This window comes from Aquarana catesbeiana, linkage group LG03 (genome assembly GCF_042186555.1).
Source record: "Aquarana catesbeiana isolate 2022-GZ linkage group LG03, ASM4218655v1, whole genome shotgun sequence".
NCBI lineage: Eukaryota > Metazoa > Chordata > Amphibia > Anura > Ranidae > Aquarana > Aquarana catesbeiana.
The window spans coordinates 601,428,239-601,445,235 of NC_133326.1; the positions used below are offsets into that span (position 1 = coordinate 601,428,239).

The following is a 16,997-nucleotide window of genomic DNA, read 5'->3' on the forward strand; positions in this document are numbered from 1 at the left end:
GGCCTAAGAAACCGGAAGCTACGAGCATTTCATGATTTAAGATTTTGCCGGATGTAAACAGCGCCATTGGGAAAGCATTTTATCACACCGATCTTGGTGTGGTCAGATGCTTTGAGGGCAGAGGAGAGATCCCAATTTAAAAAAAAATTAAAAATAAATAAAAAAGGAAGGAGTACCTGTCACTACCTATTGCTATCATAGGGGATATTTACATTCCCTGAGAGAACGATAAAAATTATTAAAAAAAAAATGAAAGGAACAGTTTAAAAAGAAGATAAAAAAAGCAAAAATAAAAAAAAAAAAAAAAGCACCTGTCCCCCCCCCTGCTCACGCGCAAAGGTGAACGCAAGCGTCGGTCTGGCATCAAATGTAAACAGAAATTGCACCATGCATGTGAGGTATCACCGCGAAGGTCAGATCGAGGGCAGTAATTTTAGTAGCAGTAGACCTCCACTGTAAATCTAAAGTAGTAACCTGTAAAGGCTTTTAAAAATGTATACAGTTTGTCGCCACTGCACGTTTGTGTGCAATTTTAAAGCATGTCGTGTTTGGTATCCATGTACTCGGCCTAAGACCATCTTTTTTATTTCATCAAACATTGGGCACTATAGTGTTTTAGTGCATTAAAATTTTAAAAAGTGTTTTTTCCCCCCAAAAAAAGGCGTTTGCTGCGCAAATACTGTGTGAAAGAAAAAAATGAAACACCCGCCATTTTAATCTGTAGGGCCTTTGCCTTAAAAAAATATATATATAATGTTTGGGGTTCAAAGTAATTTTCTTGCTTAAAAGAAAAAAAAATTTCATGTAAACAAAAAGTGTCAGAAAAGGCTTTGTCTTCAAGTGCTTAGAAGAGTGGGTGATGTGTGACATAAGCTTCTAAATGTTGTGCATAAAATGCCAGGACAGTTCAAAACCCCCCAAATGACCCCATTTTGGAAAGTAGACACCCCAAGCTATTTGCTGAGAGGTATGCTGAGTATTTTGCTCGCTTTTTGTCACAAAATTTTGAAAATTGAAAAAAAATAAATAAATAAATGGGATTTTTGTACTTACCGTAAAATCCCTTTCTCTGACGTTCATTAATGGACACAGCACTTTAATCTTGACCTTAGGGTTATATCGCCACCTTTAGGAGAGGACTAGGCAGAATACACAAAAAAAAACAAAAAAAACAAGCACAGTACCGCCCAGGGGGCGGTCCTACTGGCTATAACCCCTCACTCTGCTCCCAGCAGCTCAGTTCGTCAAAAAGCAGTACAAACATAAATAGGACTTCAGAGAAAGGGATTTTACGGTAAGTACAAAAATCCTATTTTCTCTTTCACTCATTGATGGACACAGCACTTTAATCTTGACATTAGGGACGTCCCCAAGCAGTGCCAAAAACGAGGGGTGGGAACACAGAGAAAATAAGCTCCACCCACAACAAAAAGAACTCCCCGTCAGAGGAACCGCAACCTCAGACAGCCGCCTGCAAAACCTTGCAGCCAAAGCATGCATCCGAAGATGCGCCCACATCGACCTTGTAAAATTTGGTGAAAGTGTGTACTGACGACCAGGTAGCCGCCTTACACACTTGTGAAACTGACGCTTGATGCCGGAAAGCCCAGGAAGCACCACTTGCCCTGGTGGAATGAGCCGTGACGGGAAAGGGAGGCGTCCGCCCCCTTATGGCATAAGCCTGAACAACAATCTGTCTGATCCACCGAGAAATGGTGGCCGACGAGACCGCCAGGCCATTCTTCGGACCAGCCACCAAGACAAACAGAGTCCAACCTCCGGAAAGGAGCCGTAGCAAACAGATACACCCGCAGAACCTGGACCGCATCCAAAGAATGTAAAGCGACCTCCTTGGGACGCGACGGCCGAGGGCATAAGGACGGAAGCACAAATGTCCTCATTTAGATGAAAGTTTGAAACCACCTTCGGAAGAAAAGAGGGCTGCGGACGCAGCACTGCCTTATCCTTGTGGAGGATCAAATAGTGACACTTGCATGACAAGGCTGCCAATTCAGAAACCCGCCCTGCAGATGTAATAGCCACTAGAAAGACATTCTGAGAGAGCGTCAATAAAAGGTATCTCCCTAATGTTTTCAAATGTCGGTTTCTGAAGCACCTAGAGCACCAGATTCAGATCCCACGGGGGCAGCGGCGGGCGTACCGGAGGAGCCACATGCCGAACCCCCTGAACAAACGTATGCACCAATTAGTGAGTCGCAAAGGGCCGCTGAAAAAAGACAGCCAAAGCTGATATCTGCCCCTTAATGGTGCTTAATGCAAGCTTCTGATCCACTCCTCGCTGCAGAAACAGCAGGATCCTGGAAACCGAATATGAACGCGGATGCCACCCCACCTCCTCACACAGGGAGATGTAGGCCTTCCAGGTGCGATGATAAATCTTCCGGGAAGAAGACTTTCGCGGACTTAGCATAGTGAAAATTACCAAAGCCGACAGCCATCGGTCCCTCAGAACCTGGCTTTCAACAGCCATGCCGTCAAAGCCAGCGACGGTAAAGCAGGGTGGAGAATCGGACCTTGAGACAGAATGTCCTCCTGCACCGGCAGCCGCCAGGGAACATCCACCACCATTCATACTATGTCAGCGTACCAAGGACGTCAAGGCCAGTCTGGGGCAATCAGAATCACCGGAATCCCCTAGGCCTCCACTCTGTGCAGCAGACAAGGGAGGAGCCTGGGAGGGGGAAAGGCATAAATTAGCCGATAATGCCCCCATGGGGCCACCAACGCGTCTGATGCGTCCGCCCAGGGATCCTTTGACCTGGCCGTAGGCAAATGAGCCGAAACACTTTCGAATGCAGTGACCATTCCCCCTGGTCCAGCAACTGACAACTGAGGTAGTCCGCCTGCCAGTTTTCTACACCCGGATAGTACACAGCTGACAGAGCCGGCACGCGCTGCTCTGCCCACTGTAGGATGTGGGAGACCTCCAGCGCCGCCGCAGAGCTCCTTGTCCCTCCCTGATGATTGACATATGCCACCGCCGTGGCATTGTCCGACTGGATCCTGACCGGACGACCCTGCAGCCTCTGCGACCGTGTGGAGAGGCACTGCTTGATCACCCGCAGCTCCAGCACACTGATCGGCAGGCGGGATTCTTCCTGCTTCCAACGACCCTGGGCCGACTGGATGCCCCAAATTCCCCCCCCAGCAAGTCAGGCTGGCATCCGTCGTGATCACCGTCCAATGAAGAGGAAGGAACGATTTCCCAGACCAAAGGGCCAGGAACCTCAGCCACCAGAGAAGCAAAGCCCTGGCTAGCTGGCTCACCTGGATTTGACAATCCAGGGATATCGGACACTTGTCCCATTTGGACCGGATCTCTTTCTGCAAGACTCGAGTGTGGAATTGAGCATACGGTACCACCTCGAAAGTGGCTACCATAAGGCCCAGGACTCGCATGCAAAAACGCAGTGACGAACACCTGCGGGACATCAGTAACTGCACCGCGGATTGGAAAGTCTGCAGCTTGCTTGAAGGAAGAAAGACTCTCGCCTTTGAGGAGTCCAGAATCAACCCCAAGTACTCCAGGCACTGGGTCGGCAGCAACACCGACTTCTGGAGATACAACACCCAGCCAAACTCTTGAAGAGTCTGCCTGGTGATCGCCACATCCTCCCTTAGTTCTGAGGCAGAAGCTGCTCTCAGGAGGAGGTCGTCCAGGTAACCCACGATCGCGATCCCTCCTCTCAGCAGCGCCAGAATCAGAGCCAGCACCTTGGTGAAGACCCTTGGTGCCGACGCTAAGCCAAAGGGAAGAGCTACAAATTGGTAGTGCTCGTCACCGACCGCAAATCGCAGGAACCTCTGGTTTCTGACACATATGGGGACATGCAAGTATGCGCCCTTGATGTCCAAAGTCACCAGGAAATCCCCCCAATGAAGTGCAGCGACCACGGAACAAACCGATTCCATCCTGAACCTCCGAACCATCACAAAACAATTGAGGGCCTTGAGAGCCAGGACCAGATGGACCCCTTCCTTCTTCGGGATTACAAATAGATTGGAGTAGAATCCCCAAAACCTTTCGGGACGTCGGTACAGGCACCATCACCCCACGCAGTAGCAAGTCCTATACTGCCCCAAACAGGGCCTCTCGACGAACCGGAAGGAGATGAAGGTTGGAGGAAAAAAACCTGTCTGGTGGACAAGAAACAAACTAACTATCTTGTAGCCTGACAAAACCAGCTCGCAGACTCACTGGTCAGAAAGAAGAGACGTCCACCGGTCTGCAAACTCCTGAAGGCGACCCCCACCCGAGAGTCGGGCGGAGGCAAACCTTCATGCGGAAGCTGATTTGTTTGCAGGCTTGTTCAGCTTGCGATACCAGGGACGCTTTGTTCCTCATCGGGCACCTTGTCGGACTGGGAAAGCTTACCCGCCGACACGGGCAGACGAAAAAGTCGCTTCTGAGCGGAAAATGAGGGCTCCTGCCTACGGCGTGGCTCCTTACCCATTCTGGATTGTGGGAGCAAAGTACTGTTTCCTCCTGTAACATTTTTAATAATGTCATCCAGCGAGGCGCCAAACAGCCTCCCACCTTGGAAGGGCAACTCCGCCAGCGCTTTCTTAGATGTCTGGTCCGCAGACCAACACTTGAGCCAGATCAGCCGACGCAGCACTACTGCTGATACCGAGGCTCTAGAAAGCAAAGGGGCCGTATCCAGGGCCGCATCACAAATATACTTAAGGCCGTGCACCAACTGGTCTGCCAGTTCCACACAGACTGGGGAAACTTGCTCCTTCCCCAACTTGTGGTGCAACAACTTAGCCCATTCAGTAATTGTTTGTGACACCAGAGCCGTGGCTAACACCGGCCGAAGCGCCGACCCCACCACCGTAAACATGGACCGGGCAACCGCCTCGGCCCTTCTGTTGGCAGGGTCCTTGAAAGAGGGGGACCCTTCCACCAGAATCGTGGTCACTTTATTTAACCTAGATACTGGGGGGTCAATGACCAGAGGAAAGGTCAATTTTTTCAGAAAACTCTCCTCAAAAGGGGTAACGCACAGCCATCCGCCTCGGGACTGAAAAAGCACGCTGCAGGCGTTCCCACTCCTTGTAAATAAACTTATCAAAATAAGTTAGGTAGGGAAACACCTTAGCGGTGCAGACCGGCTTGTGGGACCCAAAAGGGACCGACACATCTGCAGATGCCCCAGCCGTATCCTCTATCTTTAAGGTATCCCGCACCGGCGTGATAAGTGCTCCCACTCGCGCTTTCCTGCGCTGAAACGGACGCAGAGGCTTCCTCCTCACTGTCCGAAGGGTCATAGTCCGCAACCTCTGAAACATCAGAACAGGGGCCTCCTTCCACAGTGGGGCCCGAGTCTGTATCAGAGCTTTCCTTGGAGGGGGGGGGGGGGGGGCGTTCTTTACCCACCTTGCGCCCACATGCCACTTCCATCCTGGAAACAAATGATTCCAGGACCGCCGACAGAGCGTCCAAGGGCACCGCAGGTGCAGGGAAACCAGTTGCTATCTCAGGGGTGTCTGGGGAAGAAGCGCCAGCATCAGACGCCATGTCTGACCCACTCTCGCCTGTCACCTGGGATCTAAGGCAAGAGACAACCACCCTGACCAAGGCATTGTGCTGTGCTGCTGTCCGTTCTCCCCTCTGCCAGCGTCCAACAGACGAGGTGTTCTGTGTCAGTTTGGCGCTGTTCCTGGTTAAATAGCCACCCAGCGCTAGAGAACTAACAGAAACCGTCCCCTGTGGCTACAAGAAAATGGCCACTTCAGACAAAGGTGCCCGAAAACGCTGGGAAAATGGCCGCCATGCTCCAACAAAATGGCTGCGGTTCCCGTTCCCCCTGCATGGCGGCAAACGAAGGTAACAAACGAAGGTAAAAAATTAAGGGAACAAACGAGGGGAACAACCCTCTACCAGGACCCATAGACCGCCCGGAGGACCCCCGGCAGGTAAGCGCACCGCACCCCCTACGCCCAGCCACGCAGCGCCCCCTTTGGATGGGGAGGAGGGAAAGAGGCAGGGAGAGAGGAAAGGGAAAGAGAGACCCCCTAATCGACCCCCCCTGGGAGTGGCCAGCTGCTCCATCCTGCTTAAACAGGTGGAACCATACTTACCCCTCCTGCAGGGACTGCTGGACGCACTCCACGGACAGACCCATCTCCCGCATAGTACAGAGTGGCTGTCGGCCATGGCAACACTGACTCGGACAGCAGTAGCCCGGTCATATGTGTGCCCCAGACCAGAATGGGGCCTGTCGCGGCCAACCCAGCGCGGAGCTAAAGTCTGCACGCGCTTGATGGCCAGGCTGGGGAGACTACCAGGATCTATATTATCCAGCCTGTCACCCAGCCCGGCTGTTGATTGTAGATCACAGGAATAAAAAACAAAAACGGCAAAAAAATTTCCAAAGACCACTGGTCCCCACAGGGAGCCAGGTCCTTCTAGACTAGGCAGAAAAAACTGATCTGCTGGAAGCAGAGTGAGGGGTTATAGCCAGTAGGACCGCCCCCTGGGAGGTACTGTGCTTGTTTTTTTTGTGTTCTGTCTAGTCCTCTCCTAAAGGTGGCGATATAACCCTAAGGTCAAGATTGAAGTGCGGTGTCCGTCAACGAATGAAAGGGAAAAATACATTTTTCTTTTCTTTTTTCATTTTCAAAAACAAATGAGAGCTGCAAAATACTCACCATGCCTCTCAGCAAATAGCTTGGGGTGTCTAACTTTCTAAAATGGGGTCATTTGGGGGCGTTTTGTGCTATCTTGGCATTTTTTGGCCTTCAAAACTGTGATAGGTAGTGAGGAGTGAAATCAAAAATTTACGCCCTTAGAAATCCTGAAGGAGGTGATTGGTTTTCGGGGTCCCGTACGCGGCTAGGCTCCCAAAAAGTCCCACACATGTGGTATCCCTGTACTCAGGAGAAGCAGCAAAATGTATTTTGGGGTGCAATTCCACATATAACCATGGCATGTGTGAGCAATATATCATTTAGTGACAACTTTTTCACTTGGGACAAAAAAAACAGAGTTAGGTACCCGGTAACTCTTTTTCTAAGAAGTCTTCCAGGGCAGCATCCGAGAGATAGGCTCCTCCTCCCTAAAACAGGAAACACATTAGTCCACCATTATAAATTTCACAGCCTTACCTGCGTGCTTCAGTTGTATTAAAGCACCGAAGGAATTCCTAGTAAGCTCAAAAGCTCCCCCGCTGTACCTGGTATTTGTCATTTCAAGGGTGGGAACTAGTGCTGCCCTGGAAGACTTCTTAGAAAAAGAGAGTTACCAGGTACCTAACTCTGTTTTCTCAAATCGTCTTCCAGGGCAGCATCCGAGAGGATGTATCAAGCAATACTTACTAGCGTGGGGATAGAGACTGGAGCACCTTGCGACCAAATGGTTGGTCTTGGTCGGACAGCTGGCTTATACGGTAGTGCTTTGCGAAGGTACTGAAGCTCGACCATGTCGCTGCCCTGCAGATCTGCTCCGGAGTTGCCCCTGCTTTCTCTGCAACCGAGGTTGCCCAGGCTCTGGTTGTGTGCGCTCTGATTCCACTTGGTGGAGTGAGATCCTGTGCCTCATAGGTCGTCTGTATGGCCATCCTTATCCATCTTCTGATGGTATTCTTGGAAGCTTGTTTCCCTTTGTTGACTCCTGCATAAAGGACGAAAAGGGAGTTCGTTCTACACCACTCCTTCGTTCTTTCGAGATACGTTATGAGCGTGTTTCTTACATCTAGTTTGCTGTAAGTGTCTCTTTTCCTACTATCCATAGTTTTTGGAAGTGAAGGTATGACGATATTTTGGGTTCTATGGAACGTTGAAGAGACCTTGGGTAGAAAGGCCGGATCTGGAGAGAGAATTATTTTGTCTAAATGTATTAGACAGTATAATTCTATTATAGACAGAGCTTGGGTTTCGCTCACTCTTCTGGCAGATACCAGGGCCAGAAGGAGTGCAGTCTTTAAAGTGAGGTTTTTGTCTGAGCTTTTTTCCATTGGTTCAAATGGAGGGGAAAGAAGGCCTTCAAGTACTGTGGCCATGTCCCAAGTTGGAGTTCTATACATTTTGGCTGGTCTAGCTCTTTTAAGTGCTATTAGGAATCGCTTTATCAGCGGATCCTCTGCTAGTCTGGTATTCATGACCGAGGAGAGCGCTGCAACTTGTACCTTCAATGTGCCTGGAGAGATGTTTTTGACTGCACCATCTTGTAGGAAATCCAAAATTGTTGGGATTATCCATCTGTTGGAGATCGGTTTGTTTCTGTTCCAGGAGACAAACTTTTTCCTTACTTTCTCATAGATAGCCCTAGTTACAGGCTTCCTGCTGTTTAAGATGGTATTGATCACTTTGTCTGACAGCCCTTTGTTCTGAAGTCTTACCCTTTCAGTAACCAAGCCGAAAGCTTCAGGATCTTGTGATTCGGGTGGTTGACTGGGCCCTGTGACAGCAGATCCGGTCGCTCAGTCAGTGTCAGCTGAGGTTGTATGCTGAGGTTTTTCAAGTGGCTGAACCATGGTCTCTGGGGCCAGTGCGGTGCTATTAGTATCACCGTTGTTTTCTCTGCCTTGATTTTTTTAATCACCTTTGGGATTATGGCAGTTGGAGGGAATGCATAACACAGTTGCCATCTCCAGCTTTGGTTGAAAGCATCTACCCCGCTGTTGCCATCTGTGGGGTCCAGGGAAAAAAATATTGGTGATTTTGCATTTGCCTTAGAAGCAAATAGATCTACCTCGGGTACTCCCCATTTTTGAGTGATTTGAGCGAAGGTTGTTTGGTTCAGTGACCATTCTGTTTGTCTTATGGTTTTCCGGCTCAGGAAGTCTGCCAGCGTATTGTCTGTTCCTTTCAGATGGATACCTGATATTGACCTTATGTTTGCTTCTGCCCATGACTGTCAGCCTCATCAAATTTCGGGACTTTGTACCACCTTGTCTGTTTAGATATGCCACAGTCGTGGCGTTGTCTGATTGCACCTTTACGTCTCTCCCCTGTAACGCTGGCTTGAAAGCTTTTAGTGCTTCCCCCACAGCTTTTAGCGCTCTCATGTTTGAGGAGGCTTGGGACCATTTGGATGTCCATTTCCCTTGTGAGCAGAGCCCTTCCATGTGGGCCCCCCAGCCTAGGGCGCTGGCATCAGTAGTGATCCTGATTGGATCGGATTGAGCCCATCTGCGCCCTTCGATGTATCGAAGTGTATTGAGCCACCATTAGAGTGTTTGTTTGACTGTGGTTGGGACAGGAATGGACTTGTCTAGGGATGCTTGCCTGCCATCCCACTGAGACAGAATGTAGTTCTGTAGAGGTCTCATGTGAATCTGTGCCCAGGTGATGGCTGGAATGGAAGACGTCATCAGTCCTAGTATGGTCATTCCTTGTCTGATTGCTATGGTATTGGTCCCTAAAAGGGAGGTTATTGCCTATGTAATTTTTTCGTTCTTTTCTTCTGTTAGAAAAATTCTTGACAGTCTGGAATCCAGCACATATCCCAAATACACCACTCTCTGGCTTGGGGTCATTTGAGATTTTTCTGCATTCATTATCCATCCCAGGTTTTGCAGATTGGACATACTTGTGTGCAGATTGTTTTCTAGGATTTCTGCCAAGTCCACAAAGAACAGTAGGTCGTCTAAGTATGGTATTATTCCAATACCCTGCTGTCTTAGAAACTTTAATGCTTCCGCCATTATCTTTGAGAATATTCTTGGTGCCGAAGAGATTCCGAAAGGGAGAGCTGCGTACTGTAGGTATAGAGTAGCTGCTGGCCCTTGTATTGCGAACCTCAGGAACTTTTGATGATCCTCCCTTATGGGGACATGTAGGAAGGCATCCTGTAGGTCTAGTGTCGCCATGAATGTCTCCCGTGGCAGGATGTTCCTGATCGAGTGAATAGATACCATTCTGAATCTCTTGTATTTTATCCCTCGTTTGAGTGGTTTGAGGTTCAGTATAAGTCTTAGCTTGCCTGACGTTTTCCTTTTTGCGAAGATATGGGAGTAGAAGCGCCTTTGTTCCTCTTCTTGAGGTACATGGCGAATCACCTTCTGATCCAGTAGGTTCTGCAGGGATTCCAGAAAGGCCCTTGCTTGATCGTTGTCCCTTGGCAGCATGGTTGCTAGGTATTTGGTTGGGGGGCGGGTGGAGAATTCTATTGCGTAGCCGTCCGCTATGGTGCGCAAGATGAACTTGTTCTTTGTTGCCTTCTCCCATTGGTGGGAAAAGGCTGCAAGTCTGCCCCCCACCTTGTGACAGTCATTGTTTTTTGTTCTTTTGGTTAGGAGGCTTGAGGATGAATTCACCCTTGCCCTTTTTGTTTTGCTGACCCCAGCGCTTTTTTGCCCACGGCTTGTTAAATTTCTTAAATTGCCGAAAGGGCGCCTTCCCTTGCTTCTTTTTGGTTTGGGGAAAACCTTTATTCTTTGCTGCGGTCCTGTCCAGGATGGTTTCTAGTTCAGGCCCAAAAAGTAGGTCTCCAGTGAATGGAATCCCGCATAATCTGTTCTTGGAAGAGATGTCCCCTCCCAAAAACATCAACCACAGGGCTGTTCGGGCTGAGTTTAGTAGTGCTGTGGCCCTAGAGGATATTCTGACAGTTTCAGCTGAGGCATCAGCTAAGAAAGCTGCCGCTCTGGTTAGCGTAGGGATGGTTTTTATTAATTCTTCCCTGGGTGTGTCATTCTCCAGCAGTTCTTGAAGCTGGGTTAACCAGATTAGCAAAGTCCGGGCTGTGCAGGTGGACGCTATAGCCAGATTCAGGTTTGCGGCCCCTGCTTCCCATGCCCTTTTTAGAAGGGCTTCTATTTTCTTATCCATGGGGTCGCTTAGGGTACCTGCGTCGTCAAAGGCCAAGTCAGATTTGTTTGTGACTTTTGCCAGAGAGGCATCCACTTTGGGGCATTTAGCCCAGGTTTTGGTGTCTGTCTCTGCAAACGGGTATTTGCGTTTGACTGTGGCTGGTATAAAGAGTTTTTTCTCTGGGTCTTCCCATTCTTTTTTGACTATGTCTTTGAGGGTTTGGTGTACAGGGAATGTTCTGGGTTTCCTGGGCTGTAGCCCTTTGTACATTCTGTCATGTATTGTGAGCTCTGCGGTTTTCTGCTCTTTAATGCCAAGCGTGTCAGCTATGGCTTTAAGAAGACTATCCGTGTCCTTTGAGGGAAATAGGCTGCCCTCTGCAGTGTCATCTTCCTCATCAGAGTCTGAGCAAATTCCATCCACCGATTCAGATTGTTCAGATTCATCTGAATCCTCTTCTTGTTCTGCCTGTTCCCTATTACCTGCAGGAACACATGTTCCGCTGGTAGATGGGATACTGGCCTGACTGATACTTGATGGCACTTCCAATTTTTTTAATAACTGAGCGTAGTGGCGCCATGGTGCTCTGAATTTCTTTCTTGAAAGAGTTGAGCAGATCTTTCAAATACCCTTGCGATTCTTTGGCCACCATTTTGTCTATGCATTTCTGACATAGGGGTTTTTTTTCCATTCGGGGGAAAGCCGGTGGCTGCATGAAGCACATGTTTTGCCTTTCGCTTTCCTTTCCTCAGGGGTCTTTGCCTAAAATCAAGCATAGTAAAGAAAAGGTCCCCGTGAGGTAGGTGGTCAAAAACTGCCTGTAAGTAGGCAGTTTTATGGAAAGGTAAAGACAGAGATAACTCTTGAGTATTCTGGCCTACCTTGGAGCTGTCCTGGCTCGCAGGATCTGCAGGGTAGGGTGGAGAAGCGTCAGACATGGTCAGCCACCAGGATCCTCTGCTTAGAGGGGCCTTTTTAACTGTTTCCTGCATAAGCTCTGGTCCCGCCCCCAGTTGACCCCGTGCAGGTTGGTGGATATACCTGCACATGCCGCTGCCGTTGGTATTCTCCTCCCAGGTGTACAAAGCTAATCGGAAGGGAGATACTCTGAATAATATTGTAATATATATATATATTTTTTTTTTTTTTCAAACATACACACACATTTTTTTTTTTTTTTTTTTTTAAATTCCTGCCCCGGGAGGTCCCGAGTGTCCTGGCCGCCACCCGGTACCGGAACCGCATCACACTGCTCCGGCGCCATCTTGGTACACCCCACAGAGCCTCCAAGGAGAGGCCTGTACCGCAGAGAGCTGAGGATGCCATCCGCGGCGAGCGCGGAAAGCGAGCGGGCGGGCCGCACTGCATCTGCTCGGAGATACCGGCCGCGGACACCAAAACAAAGGGCAGACCCGAGGAAAAAAACAAAAAGTAAGAACGACCTACCCGACCGGAACAACGGCAGCCTGTGGCGGGGGGGGGTAAAGTCCATCTCCCTCCCTAGTACACATGTAGCCATGAACTAGGAGAGAGCGCGGACACAAGGCTGGAGGAGATTCCCAGACCTGCCAAAAACAATGCAGCAGGCCCTAGTGCAGCGGCATGGGGGAGATGACAGTGTCTTCTTGCAGTCTGGGGGGATGATTGCAGACCCCTCAGTAGGGGTGAAATCTCAGGCAGAGCAATACTGCTCAGGTTTTGCTGCTCCTGCTCGCCCTCCCAAGGCCCGTTGGGCTGTATGGGATGCTGGCAGGGGGTCTTCTGCAACAAGCACAGAGACAGAGTAAAAATAACAAACGTTTCTTGCAGCTCCTGTGGGTCCGGAGGAAACACAAACAACTGAGGCACGCAGGTAAGGCTGTGAAATTTATAATGGTGGACTAATGTGTTTCCTGTTTTAGGGAGGAGGAGCTTATCTCTCGGATGCTGCCCTGGAAGACGATTTGAGAAAATTAAATATTCAATGGGCTCAACATGCCTCTCAGCAATTTCCTTGGGGTGTCTACTTTCCAAAATGGGGTCATTGGGGGGGGGATTTTACTGCCCTGCCATTTTATTAATTCAATAAATGAGATAGGCAGTCATTAACTAAAAGCTGTGTAAATTCCAGAAAATGTACCCTAGTTTGTAGACGCTATAACTTTTGCGCAAACCAATATATATGCTTATTGACATTTTTTTTTTTACCAAAGACATGTGGCTGAATACATTTTGGCCTAAATGCATGATTAAAATTGAGCTTATTGGATTTTTCTTATAACAAAAAGTACAAAATATCTTTTTTTTTTTCAAAATTATCGGTCTTTTTCCGTTTATATAGCAAAAAATAAAAATCACAGAGGCAATCAAATACCATCAAAAGAAAGTTCTATTTGGACGCAGATTTTGTTTGGGTACAACATTACATGACCGCGCAATTACCAGTGAAAGCAGCGCAGTGCCAAATTGTAAAAAAGTCCTCTGGTCTTTAGGCAGCCAAAAGAATCGGGGCTTAAGTGGTTTTTAAAAATGACATTTTTTTTTTTATTGCATTTAAGTCCAAATATGAGATCTGAGGACTTTTTGACCCCAGATCTCATATTTAAGAGGACCTGTCATGCTTTTTTCTATTAAAAAGGGATGTTTATATTTCTTGTAATAGGAATAAAAGTGACCCAAATTAAAAAAAAAAAAAAAAAAAGTGAAAAAATAAATAAAATCACGTAAAATAAATAAGAATTTTTTTTTTTTAACACGCCCCGTCCCGACAAGCTCGCGTGCAGAAGCGAACGCATACGTGAGTAGCGTCCACATATGAAAATGGTGGTCAAACCACACGTGAGGTATCGCCGCAATCGTTAGAGCGAGAGCAATAATTCTAGCCCTGGACCTCCTCTAACTCAAAACATGCAACCTGTAGAATTTTTTAAACGTCGCCTATGGAGATTTTTAAGGGTATAAGTTTGACGCCATTCCACGAGTGGCCGCAATTTTGAAATGTGACATGTTGGGTATCAATTTACTTTTAACATTATCTTTCACAATATAAAAAAAAATTAAATTTTTTATTGAAAAAGTGAATTATTTCCGAAAAAAGTGCGCTTGTAAGACCGCTGCGCAAATACGGTGTGAAAAAAAAGTATTGCAATGACTGCCATTTTATTCAATATATTTTACACAATATATAATGTTTGGGGGTTCTAAGTAATTTTCTAGCAAAAAAAACAGTTTTAAACTTGTAAACACCAAAATCTCAAAAACGAGGCTAGTTCTTAAAGAGGAGGGCCCATGAAAAAAAAAATAAATAAATAAAAGTCAGCAGCTACAAATACTGCAGCTGCTGACTTTTAATTGGACACTTACCTGTCCCAGGGTCCAGCGATGCGGGGGATCGAAGCCCCGCTCGTCCCCCCATCCGTTCAGCGGCGCTGGCATTGCAACTGTGGGCGCCGGGCTGTGGCTTCACAGCCTGGCACCCACTGCGCATGCGCGAGCGGCGCCACGATTGGCCGCTCAGTCACCTGGGACCTGTAATGGGTCCCAGATGATTGACAGGAGGGAGGGAGCAGAGCCGAGTCCTTCCTGTGCCGAGGGGGAAGTGATGTCACCAGCCCAGGCACTGGAAGAGGCAGACTACGAGGGACCCCCTAGCAACAGGCATTTAGAAGTAAAAAAAAAAAAAAAAAAAAAATTTCCAAATTTTTTTAATTTTTTTTTTTAGGCACAGTCATGGAATTTTTTTTTTTTTTTTTTTTTGGGTGGAACACCACCTTAAGTGGTTAAAGAACAGCTGTTTTAGAATATGTAGGCTGCCATTGCTCATCTCTCCTTCTCAAAGAAACCATTATGAACCAGAATGTAGTTTCAAAGGTTCTCTGACCTGTTAATCTGCAAGCTTGTTCCAGCTATGTGATCTAAAGTATTGAAGCCAGAGATGGTTAAGCAACTAGTATTTTTAGAAGCTCAGCAATAGTAGCCTCCAAACTTCTCTTAGAGAAGTACAGATTTCTATTAACAGTCTTATCTTATCGCTCACCTTGTCTCCATCGAAGAGTCCATGGCTGTTAAGAGTCCATTTTTTTTCCTGCCATGAGAAGCGTCGCAGCTCTCTCTCAAAGTGCTGCAATAAAAACAAATGCATTAGTCTCAGCTCACATACTGATTGCTTGATCTCAATGGGTTTAAAAGGGAACCATGATTGAGCCTCTAAAATTTTTATTGAAAATTAGAACTGCAGGCTCCCTTATTAAAGATGTATGTTTGGCCCCGTAGTTGGCTATACTTTCCCTATCTATGACTAACTTGTATCTATAAATGTCAGGGGTTTTCCAAGGTCTGCCAGGTTCTGTATGATCACCTCTCTCACCCAATGCTGACACAACATGGTGCAGGAGCAGGGAAGGCGAATAAAGTGGGTGCCTTCTGCACAGCATGTATGTTACTTTGGCGTTTTCATATACGGCCACTTTAATCTTTTCAAAGTAAAAGTTTTGCCAAAGAGAAGGCAACATAAGTTTTCCACTTTTACATATTTAACCCCTTCCTGACCGGTGCATGCCGATGTACGTCGGCAGAATGGCACGGCTGGGCAAATGGCCTTACAGGTACGTCTATTTGAATTCCCCGCCGTGCCATTGCGCGCGCACGCCGGCAGCTCCGTGAGTCGGGTCGCGGGTCCCGCGGACTCGATCGCCGTGGGGATACCCGCGATCGCCTCACGGAGGGGACAAACGGGGAGATGCTGATGTAAACAGCATCTCCCTGTTCTGCCTAGTGACAAGTGTCACTGATCTCTGCTCCCTGTCATCGGGAGCAGTGATCAGAGTAGTGACACAGCTAGCCCATCCCCCTACAATTAGAAACATTCCCCTAGGACATACTTAACCCCTCCCCGCCCCCTAGTGGTTAACCCCTTCACTGCCAGTGTCATTTATACAGGAATCTATGCATTTTTATAGCACCGATTGCTGTATAAATGACAATGGTCCCAAAAATGTGTCAAAAATGTCCGACATATCCGCCATAACGTCGCAGTCACAATAAAAAAAAAAATAAAAAAAAATAATATATATAAAATCGCTGATCGCCGCCATTACTAGTAAAAAAAAAATTATTAATAAAAATGCCATAAAACTATCCCCTATTTTGTAAATACTATAACTTTTGCGCAAACCAATCAAATGCTTATTGCGATATTTTTTTTTACCAAAAATATGTAGAAGAATACGATCGGCCTAAACTGAGGAAAAAAATTTTTTTTATATATATTTTTGGGGGATTTTTATTATAGCAAAATATAAAAAATAATGTGATTTTTTTCAAAATTGTCGCTCTTATTTTGTTTATAGCACAAAAAATAAAAAAATAAAAAAAAAAAAAAATCGCAGAGATGATCAAATACCACCAAAAGAAAGCTCTATTTGTCGGGGAAAAAAAAAAGGTCGTCAATTTTGTTCGGGTGCAACGTCGCACGACCGCGCAATTGTCAGTTAAAGCGACGCAGTGCCGAATCGCAAAAGTGCTCTGGTCAGGAAGGGGGTAAATTCTTCCGGGGCTGAAGTGGTTAAGCCCTAAACCCCTCTTGTGCACACCTCTCGAATCCAGCTTCCAGTTGTTACACAGAACTGTACGTTCCAGATATCAGATTTATACTCTACCCCTGAAGAGAAAGTTGGTACATAGCAGATTTCTGGCTAACAAAAACCTTGCAGTGCCTGTTCTTTGACACATTTTACTGTTAAAAAGTTAAAATAATCTCATATGACCTTTACGTATCTCTGGACACTTTAAAGGGGAATGACAAGGAAAAGCTAACAGGGACAGAGGTTCACTGAAACATGTAGGAGGTCCTCAGTACAGGGAATCTTGCAGTTTACACTAGGGGTGCAACGGATCGTCACCGATCCGTGATCCGAACGGGCCAACCTGTTCGGATCGGCACACCCGCGATCCGCGGCCTCGGGTTTTAGGAAAGGCCGCGGCTTCGGCCTAGCTCCAGAGCCGCGGCCATCTTGGAACACCCGGCGGCGCTGAGCATCGTGCGGACGTCATCACCCCACCCCCAACTCGTGGGTTTGGCGGCTTCTCTAAACCAAGGTATGACTAACAGGCACAGCACTAATGTATACAGTGGGAAGTCTGTGTGGATATTACATTGGAGACATCACATGTGGACTGGCTATATTACAGTGGGGGACATGTGGACTGGCTATATTACAGTGGGGGACATGTGGACTGGC

At 47.4% G+C, this 16,997-nt stretch overlaps 1 protein-coding gene across 1 annotated transcript in view; it reads right to left on the minus strand.

The window, feature by feature from the left end:
• Positions 1–16,997, minus strand: part of POLM (DNA polymerase mu) — a 92,207-nt gene that overhangs the window by 14,209 nt on the left and 61,001 nt on the right. Inside the window, 1 exon segment of the mRNA XM_073622083.1 lies at positions 14,795–14,878. Within this exon segment, the coding sequence (XP_073478184.1) occupies positions 14,795–14,878 (84 nt within the window).